The 10,770-nt window shown below is 36.0% G+C and overlaps 1 protein-coding gene across 4 annotated transcripts in view; it reads left to right on the top strand.

Moving 5' to 3' along the window:
* Positions 1-930: 930 nt before the first annotated feature.
* LOC134529016 (zinc finger protein 615-like) overlaps positions 931-10,770 on the top strand; it is a 52,270-nt gene continuing 42,430 nt past the window's right edge. The window contains exons 1-3 of one of the 4 annotated variants that reach the window (XM_063362686.1): positions 931-1,073; positions 3,961-4,083; positions 6,367-6,542. In XM_063362686.1, the coding sequence (XP_063218756.1) occupies positions 6,510-6,542 (33 nt within the window). In that variant the 5' untranslated portion in view covers positions 931-1,073; positions 3,961-4,083; positions 6,367-6,509. Of the gene's footprint in view, positions 1,074-1,125; positions 1,289-3,960; positions 4,084-6,366; positions 6,543-10,770 lie in introns of those variants that run through there. The other 3 variants (XM_063362687.1, XM_063362685.1, XM_063362688.1) reach the window with 3 other exon arrangements.

Here is a 10,770-nt window from a genome sequence, read left to right as displayed (position 1 = left end):
CGAACAACTATTCCGCTAACACATTACACTTGATAAACTGGGCTAGCAACACGTAGGCCCGTGTCTCCGGCGACTCTACGTGGTGTCTAGGTGTGTCCCAGGGACTGAATCGTTATTAAGTTGGATGGCACGTGTCGCCTGCTGGCTGCCCCGTGCGGGCCAAAACTAAGTAGCCTGTAGGCTAGGTTGGGCGTGAAGCGCCGACGTAAAAACACATACTCTCCCCACAGTACTTACGTATGACGTAAACACTCATCTCGGAGCACTGATTGAATTAAGTTAAGTACCTCATGGTAAATTTAGGCCGACCGCGGAACTGTACAAAAGGTTGAAAAGAAATTACACTATGGAAAACTACATGTCGGTGAATGCAAAGGTTGAAGGTTCCGCGTTGCGCGCAGGCTGCCGGCCTGGTTGAGCTCTCGAAGGACACTAGCGGTGTCGCCGCGCGCGACCCCCCTCCCCCGCCAGCCCTCCCGCGGAAACGTGTGAATTTCGCGGGAAACTGAACCGGCCAGGTTCGGGACAAATCGCACATTGAAACATGATTTTGCAAAGACTTAATTATTAATTAATAAAAAATAATGTTTAATAAAATCCTGTGGAAAAACATAATTATAACAATTTGTTGTAGTGCGGCGGAAGGATATTCCACACCCGGCCGGATCCTTGCGCCGGTGTAGCACTCGTTGTATGGCGTTCGCCTCGTCGCACGAACTGCACTTTGCTGCGCGCACGGGCGCGTTCGGTGCACACGCTTTTGCGAGACGTTGATGAGGCATAGCGGTCTATGCGACAGAGGAGCATTGGCGGTCGGCGTCAATCTTTTCTCGTTCTTACTATGAAATATGGAGTACCAGAGTTGCTTATGGCTGCAACGTAGACGTAGGCCAATATTCGTTAAAAAGAAGAAGAATATAACTGCTGCAAAGAACGAACGCAGGAAAGTACAGGTCAATAATAAACTTTTAAACGAACGAATTTTTGTGCGTTATTTTTTTACATATTAAAATTAAAGGATATTTGTAGTGTAACGGCTTGTAGGTATTAATTAAAAACTGTGCATGAAACAGGTGATTTATTTGTATTATTTATGGATTGTGTAATTGTGTTACATTGTTTCTAAAAAATGTTAAGAATGGTTACCGTATTAACCTCAACTTAGTTTTCGTGTATTATTTTAGAATAGTACACATGACGAATCAGTGCTAAATGTTTTATTAATAGCAATTTTATTGTTTGGGACTTCCTGGTAACATTAGAAAATTTTGAGAAAATTTCGAAAAAGGTATTTTTTTAGTTCTTCTAACATTTTGTAATGTCACTACGGCCATTGTTTTTATTTTCAAATTTAAACTTACTGTTACGGGCGCACATAGCCATTTCCGATAAAAATGAAAGTTTGCCTGTAATTTGTGCTCAGTTTATACTAGTTGTGCCGCAAATATTAAAGTTTGTGCTAGTCTTCTTGATTAATTAAAACCTGTGGAAAGAAAACATGCCAGCCCCCTCCCATCAACAAACAAGAAGAAATTTTGTCAGTTGTTTATGCCGCAAATATCAAGAGTTTGTGTAGTATGGTATACGAGATATTATTAATTATAGTAAGGTGGCTGGTGACAACAACAAAAATTAAATTTTGTCCGTGTGTTTTGCTCAGTTTGTGCCGCAAATATCTGAGTTTTTACTAGTCTGGTTAGTGATATATCAATTAAATTATTAATGAAGTGGGCTGGCGACATGATAGCCTGCCACAATCATCTATCAAGATGAAAGTTTGTCATTTGATCTTATGTCCAGCCCCCTAGCTTGTTGCCAGGTCCCCTTCATTAATCAATTAATTTCTCATTAACCATTTAACACAAACTCTGGATATTTACGGCACAAACTAACTTAAACTTGAACACAAACCACAGATAAAATATTATCTTTATCTGTAATGTTGCCAGCCCCCCACCCCCCCTCACCTTATTAATTGATTAATCTCCTATTAACCATACTAGCATAAACCCTGATATTTGCGGTTCCAACTAACACAAACAGAGTATAAACCACTGATAAAGTTTCATCTTTATTATTGAGTAGCTACTGTACCAGTGCGTCACTACGTAAGGCTACAGGTAGAACACACTCGCACTACTTATTATGCATGAATTGGGAATAATAACCATAGTGCTGTTACAGTGACTATGTTTATTTATATTAGCTGTTAATTTTTTTTTTATTAAGATACACCTACTGTGATTAGTCAGGGAGTAACTGCCGCACTACGAAAGTCCACCTCGGCTCCTCCCTGTGGGTACGCCACTGCCCGTCCCTACACGTCTGCCATTGCCGCGCTACGTCAGTCTGCCTCTGCCCTCTTCATGGTGCACCCTTCTACACACCAAAAATATAAAAAAAAATAAAGTTTTAGAAACCTAGTTATGAAAAAAAGTATATTTATAAAAGAATACATAATAACAATAATTATAAATCAAAATATATGTTTTGGTTTAAAAATGTAAGGTTTTGAAAATATGTATCTATTAGTATTACACATTTTGCCTTTGTTAAGGTGGAGAGAATGCATTAATAATTTACCCAAAACTACCACAGAGAAAGTATTTTATCCTGAACCTAATATCAAAACTGCAATGTTAACATCCACACACGACTGCTTTAGAGAAAGGAATACACTGTTAAAATTAAATATGCCACATACCTACTTACTTTTACAACTGGAACAAACATGGTGGTGATGAACAGCAAGGAGTCCGTGTAAACTCTCTTCTTTATTATATAGTAAATGGGGGGGGGGGGGGGGGGGGGGCGCGCTAGTGTGTCACCAGCACTCCTTAACATTCTCTTGATTAATATCTTATGAATTAGACTACCTACCTCAAACATTGTTCTTTGCGGCAAAAACGAACACTAACTACGCACACCCCACTGACAAAATTTCATCTTGTTTGGCGATGGTTGGGGGCTAGCATTATCTCATTAATTAGACGAGCACAAACTCTGATATCTGAGGCACAAACTTTGCATAAACCACTGCCAAATATATTGATCGTTATGGAAATTCTAACATGTCGTTCGTCCCCCTTCCCCAAACCTAAATTAATATCACATTTACCAGACTAGCACAAGCCCTGATATTTGCAGCACAAACCGAGCACAACCTCTCGACAAAATTTCATTTTAATCTGGATGGGCAACTAACGAGACGAGCAAAATCTGAAATTTGTGGCACAAACTGATCACAAATTACATATTAGACTTTATCTCTATTGGTGGTGGGGCCAATATTTAACCAGCTTCCCAACTTTAATTAATTAATATCTCATTAACCAGGCTCTTATATTTGTGGTTCAAATTAACTCAAACTGAGCACAAACTACTGACATGTTTTTCTTGGTGTGTGAAGGTGGGGTTGCTACCATTTCACTAGCCCACCCACTTTATTTAATTAACATCTCATTAACAAGACTAACACAAACTGATATATGTAGCACAAACTGAGTAAAAACAATGGACAAAATTTTGTTCTGATTGGTAAATGGTGGAAGTGGGGGTGGGGGTAAATATCGAGGTGCACTTGATACGGGCCCATATGGATTAGCTCGACCTTGTAGAGCTCTACTGTTTATGTTTTAGTGCGCGACCAATAAAACACCAGTATTTGGCCACGGCCTTAGCTATGTGTTGTTATATTTTAAATACTTTAAGAAGTTTTTCAAACTAAAGATTAGCTAGTGTTTTATTATTACTTCTGATTTATTTTTTATTGTGTATATATCCTTACCATGTAATTTTATTATCTACTTTTTATTTAATTAATTTTCCATAAGCGTGATCTATCTTATTGGTTGCTGTTTGTTATGTTGTGCACTGTGAAAGCATCATACATACATATTGTGAAAAGTTAATATTTTGCTGTTCCATAGGTAATCTGATTCTATTTTTATTTTGTTTTAGCTTTATTGTGGAACAGGCATTCCTGGATTATAAAAACTATGTAGTAGGGAATGTGATGAAGTCCGGGGAAATGTTGGGCTAAGAATCATTAAAAATAGAAATTAGACCCTTATTGCAACTGATGTAAGTTTAAAAAAATGTGTATCTTATATATTGTTTTTATTTATTGTTTTTATATATTATGTGTAACATTGACATGTATCATATCCTGAAATGGGGTCCAGCGATATGAAATAAAAAATAAAAATAAATGTTTCCCCATCTATAGCTTGTAGGTACTAACTTATTTTTCTTTGGGTCAATATAAAACCCTCACTATTTTTTTTTTTTTTCCAATGAGCGATTTAATTTTTCTTTGTTTTCTTTCTGTTGTAAGCTTAATATATTTGGAAAATTGTGCTGCAATTATAGTACAGTTACATTATGGTGATGCAATTGTACATGCAATAAAATTATTTGCCATGAACTTAAATATTTTTTACCAATGCTTTTGTTATTAGTATCTGCATCTGTAAAACATATACATAGATAACAATCACATATGATACATAGCTACATAAATTTCAGAATCACGCTTGCTATGGAAAATCGTAAACAAATAACCTGATAAATAACCACCCTCAGGTAAAATACCACTATTAATATTCCAATGCCCATATTGACAAATTACATAATATTTGTTGTAGATTCAAAAAAAATTCATTAATTTATCTCAATTAGTTCTTATAAAGGGCTTCTTTTAACATTCACCAAAATTATAAATAAAAAATTTTAAAATAGCTAACTTATAAGGATATATTATAGCCTTTTAATAATTTCCAATCAATAAATACTAATTTTAACTTAATGTTGCAAATGAATCCAAACATTATTACTAGATTTCGAAGTCCTGTACAACTAGCATTTTTCCCAGGATCCAGTCGGAATAAAAATAAGATGCGTATGGGAAAATTTAAACAGTTTGTTTGTATTGTTAGTATATTAATTTACACAACCCAAATGAACTCTTCACCTAATGATCACATAACATATACAAAAAAAACTCCAATATAAATCTAGCTCTCCTGGGAAAATCACACAGCCAACAGCAATGTAATCTTACATAAAAAATTTTAAAAATCACAACATTTTTTGAGTCACAATGTATTCTTAGCATGGCTGTTGCACACATTAACATTTGCTGAGAAAAATATGAGACACTATGAAATTGGTGAAACATTCTAACAATTGTGCAGTATAACCCAAATTCACACTGTCAAAATTTCGTAAAATCAGTTTAAAACCCACCATTGTAAATTCAGCTTTACTCTTAAAAAGTGAAATTTTGTGGGACCAGTCCAATGTTGCTATGTTCCAAAGACTGACCACAGATTTAAAAAAAAAACCAAGTCTGAAATTCATAGAGCGTGAATGTCCAAAATTAAACTCAAATTATTTAGCAAAACCTGTAAAAATATATAAAAACAAATACCTAAAAATTTTACACAAATTATAAAAAAATTAAAATAATAATAATATAAATTATGTGTTTTCCAAAATGTATTAAATCACATGAGTTGCTTTTGGCATCATTCAGGCATGTATAAGGTGTCTGAGTACAGATGTAATGAAAAACGCAATAAAATACGAGACTGACAGTAATTTTGGGGTGGGGACGCGCCTAGCCCAGAGAACTTTGCTTCAGCGCTGCCTATGGAGGGGATGGACTTGACTTTCCTTCCTCCAATCGTCGTGTTCTTCCCTAATGAACACAGCTGGCATCACGGCAGTCGGAGGAACTGAGACCCGGGCCGACAATACAGGCCTGCATTTTGTGAGGCTTTCAGGCGTGGTAGTGCACCTATTATGTGCTGCAGTTTCATGTTGCACAAATAGAATGTATTTCAGTTTACTGTGATGCAAGCACATACAGAATATCAACACTAATACTTGTGCAGTGACGTGGACTTAATGAGCCATTTTGATGATATGCACTATTTGAAGTGATTTATAATTCATGAATTTTTCAATTTTACTCTCTAATATTGTAATTATAATTATTATAGCAACAGCGATTGGGACAGTGAAATGAACTTGATTAGTACCTAATGAAAATTTTTAAAATAAAATAAAAATTATGCATTTAGATTTATGTACATTAGTTTATTTTAATTTTTTTTTTAAATTGTCTCAGGAATACAATCTAAAAATAGTTAAGCACTTTAAGTAATTTCTTTTGAATGTTTCCCTAATTTATTTTGAAAGTTTCTCTTATCAAATTAAAAATAAGCACGTTAAAGAGTATATTTTAAAATTAATCATGGCTGGTTTGAAGTTATTTACTACGCTTATACAGTTTATCCAAGTTGTTTATCTAGTGTTGACATGTTGAAATATTTGTGTTTTATAAAATGATTGTATTTACAGGTGCAAATTTATCATCTTGTGTGAATACAGCCAAGTGTATAATTTGTTGGACAATTTGAGGCACAGTGAGATTTAAAAGGACAGTAAATCTTAAATAGATATATAGTTTCCAAGGAATTCATGACTTTTGATAGTCTCCAACTATGCTTGGTGAGGAAGAATTTATTTTAAAACAGGTGAGGTGAAAAAAAATATATATTAAGTAGACTAAAGTTTCAGTGGTGAAAGATAACTTGAGTAAAGTTGGTATTATAATTAAATAGTACATAAAATATTGGCATTCTTTAGTGTAGGTCTTAATTGATGCTAGTGTTGGTCAGAAAATACGATCACTTAAAAAAAAAAAGAAGAAGATTATAAATTTTTTTTCCTACCAGATTTTCTAGTTAGCACCAGCAAATTGCTGTAATAGGTTCTGGTCTTGAATTCTGGTGAAGGTATGGATGTTTGTTGTATTTTTAAATGTTAGATTTAGTGACTAATCTGCTCCATACCCCTTCACCCGAATCAGCACACTGGCATGGGTGCATTTTTGCTAGTGAGGTGGTGTGATAGGTGCGACGCTCGCTGGTACTTCTAGCGCGGTGTCGCCTCTGGACTAGCGCATATGAGCGGTGACCGTAACACTATGTGGTGGAGTAATGAAGGTAAAGGTGAAATGCAAGTCCCTTTAGTGCTTTCAAGAATCTTCACTGGGCTTTCAATGCTCAAGTATTATCCTGAAAACACATGTTTTAGCAATTACTCTTCTAGAAAAACTGTAAAAACAAAAAATAAATACAGAACTTCTCATCCACCCTCAGCGTATGCTCAATTGCTTTTCTTAAACAGACCTCACTCGGATATCCTGAGCAGTTTTAAAATTGCTTGTGTGCCCAGGTGGGTGGGGCCTTAAAAAATGACCAATGAAATAAAATAAGATAACTATGTACTGTGTACATGTACACCTCGGTGGGATCGTCAATGCTTGTGACCACTAAAGGAACATGCTTGTGTGACAAGCATAACCCAAGTTATAACTCAGTTTACAAGCACAAAGTCAGTATCTATCTTGCCACTAATAATCTTCAAGGTCCTGTCCTTTCAAACCTTTTTCATAACTATGTACAACTTAGTGTATGTACCCTTTATGACTCCAGTTTTGGAAAGGAAATTGTATACTTATTGAAAGAGGCTTTGCTTTCAATGATTATGGTAAAAGTCACAAAATCTTTGTTTGTTTTTGCAGCCATTTAGTTTTAAAACAGAATCCAGACAGTTTGTTGCACTGCTTCATGTGTGGTTGCCTTCAGAGGAGCAGTAATGTTTTCCATGCGAGTTGTAGAAAACGTGTCAGTTCACTCTGCAACAGACTGTCATGTTTTGAAATTGCTACGTTTAGTTTTTAATAACAATGTTCATATATATTTCAACTGTTTTTTTGTCTAGTTGTAACATTTTAAGGATGTTCCTGATAAGTGAGGATCTAGCATTGATTTAAGACAGCGTGGATTATAGACAGACCTGATCCTGTCCGTCCCTTCCAACACGGCAGTATGCCTGGATGTAGTCAGTAGGGCCAGGGTAACTGCCTGCATACAGCCAGTAGGGCCAGGGTGACAGTTTGTGCGACGTGAGAGAGCATCAAGATGTCGCTGCCAGATGCCTGCGTTACCGGCAGAATAATAAGTTACGGACCTTGTCCAGGGACTGCGCGACGAGTTGAAGCCGGATTATCTGCCCCCTTTCAAACCCTCTTGTGTGCACGTGCGCACGACTCTGCATTCAAACAGTGCGTCACCCCGGGAGCTGTCGTTGGGACAGGCTCCTTGTCTCCTCGGAGCATAGAACACAGGGATTTCCTAATCTGGTGTAGTAAGAAACCTAGAAAGCATTTACTGATTTTGTGTTTATCGCAATACCAATTAAATTAAAAAAATTAGTTTCAACAATGTTGGCCAACGAAGAAGTGGAAGTATTAAAGCTGTTTTGGTGCTGCAAAATAAAAAAATTAAAAAAATATGTTTTTACTGGGTTCTTCCACTAAACAGCATAGTAGTTAAGTATATGCAAATGAAATATGTGCAGAGGAGGAGAAATTCCAAAGTTAGAACTAAAACCACACAAATTGTATTAATTTGTATGAAAAAAATGTTGATTCCAATTGGAATTCAAAATTTCTGTACAAAACTGATGTTGCATAAAAACAAAATTACAAACTTTGTGAAACCTGGGATGAGAAAATTTGGTTTCGTGAAATTAAATGTGAAAATATATTGATTTTTGCATTGAATGTTTTACATTTCATGAAACTGGTTTCATTAAAAAAATTTTCTTCCGTATGTGGCTTTCCTAAAAAGTCTCTAAAAATATTTTAAAATCTCTAGAAATCTCTTTCAGTTCCTAAAAAATAAGTAAAAATAGTGTAAACTGTAATCCTAGGACTAATGTGTGTAAAAATGCTTCATTAGAATTTTGAGCATAGAGTATTTAAATCCTAGAGGAAGAATCTTTCCATAATTTTTTAGTGTTTTTTATGGATCTGTAAAATGTGTGCATCCATTTAAAAGTATCACACTATGCCACTGTTATGTATTAAAATTAGTGATGCATAGTTATTTTGTGCTAATTGTGATGTTGACTTGAGATGCTTAGCTGAGTGAACTTACCTTAATGCTGAGCTCGTGGATGCTGGTTTAGTATTTGCCCTGAAAGGAAACGTTCCAACCACAAAAAACGTGTGTGGAGAAATGTGTTGAATGAGTGGTTCCTTAAGTGTGTGTTGCCAATCACTAAGGTCACTAAGCTAATGGTATTGGCATTCACCTACTTATTGACTAAAGTAGATCCGCTTCTGTGTAGTAGTTTATGCTTACATAGGTTGTTTCCGTGCAGTGAATATCAGTTTAGTTATATGGGAAAAACAAATGTGAAAATGTCCAATCTTACCCCCTGGAAAACAGGTAACACAGAACTAAATGAATACAGAGTATTGCAGCCTGGTGGCCTAGTTCAACAACCAAAATCCACCCAAAATGTCTGAAAGTGAGTGGCTCAATTGGTGACAAATTAAAGCCCTTTCTGTGCATGTTGTTTAACACCACATAAAGACCACGGTGGTTGATTCACAGCGCGGTCAAACCCAGATTTTTCGCAAGTGGGAAATGTGGGAGGTGTTGCCGTGTGCTAGTGGATTTGCTTTGGGTACTTCGATCCCCCCACCATAGCATTCCCGCAATGATATATTCTTACATCAGCTCCCATTGTTTCTAACGACCTAAATGTCAATGATAAGTTAAGCTCTAATTAGTTCAGTACATTATCGCTTTAGTATATTCTATGTGAGGGAACCATCATTGACTAAATATATATTAATTTGCATTAAAACTTTTCCACATCATACAATGCTGTGTGTTTCGTATATTTTGCATTTACAATCAGTATTTCCATTTTAGCAAAACACTAGAGTAGTAAATACATTATGAGTGTGCTGCCGATGTACGATTATAAACCAGCTGCAGGTATGAATGTTAAATATTTAGCTATTTATTAACAGATAATTATTTCACAAGCACATGACTGTAAATTATAATTGTGGCTTGTGTTGCCAAACTAATATTTGTAATTTCTTGTTTTCTAAAAGGCAGCATAGTGAGTGTAGCAGCAAATTGAAGTATAAGTAGCAAAACATTTTACTCTTTTACTGTCTTCTTCCATCGTACTTGTGAGAAAATTTGTAATACTTGATTTTTTCCTATCATTTAAACCCTTCTTTCCAGCTGAAGGTAAAAGATCTGTCATTTCTAAAGGCTAGATATGCTGTTCTCAGATATGTTGTGTAAAAACAGGGTTTGAAATGATAGACCAATTAATTGATTAAAATGCCTCTTAATTTATTTCACTAATATTTACATAAATTTGTGCCTGTGTAATTATAACACCAAATTTACTAACTACAGACACCTGTTGTCCTGTGTGTCCCTACACCAGTGTTGCCGCTACTTGCTTGCATGCACCGCGTCGCTAACTGCACCTTCGACATCGCGTGAAGTCACCACACGGCTGGTCATCAGCGACTCTCGCTGGTATTGCTAACCAGGACCGTCGACAGAAACTAAGGGCCTGGCCCCCCTCCGTATTATTGTACTGTACAGTTTTTCAAACCTCGAAAATCAAATAAAATATTAAAGCTTGTAAACATTACTGTGGTCGTAACTGTTAACGTGATCTGTGCATATCATGTAATGTTTCTATTAATAATAGGGTTGTAATCTTCATCCTATCACGGTAAAACCAAGCATTAAACATATCTTGAAACTCAGACCCCTCGTGGGATATTGCCCATGCCGGTTGTTGCCCACGGGCCAGTTGTAACTCAGGCGCGGCCAGGCGACCATGTGTTCCGCACCAGTAAGAAGTTGCCAA

This window comes from Bacillus rossius, chromosome 2 (assembly GCF_032445375.1).
Source record: "Bacillus rossius redtenbacheri isolate Brsri chromosome 2, Brsri_v3, whole genome shotgun sequence".
Taxonomy (NCBI): Eukaryota; Metazoa; Arthropoda; class Insecta; order Phasmatodea; family Bacillidae; genus Bacillus; species Bacillus rossius.
This window is presented reverse-complemented; position numbering and strand designations above follow the sequence as displayed.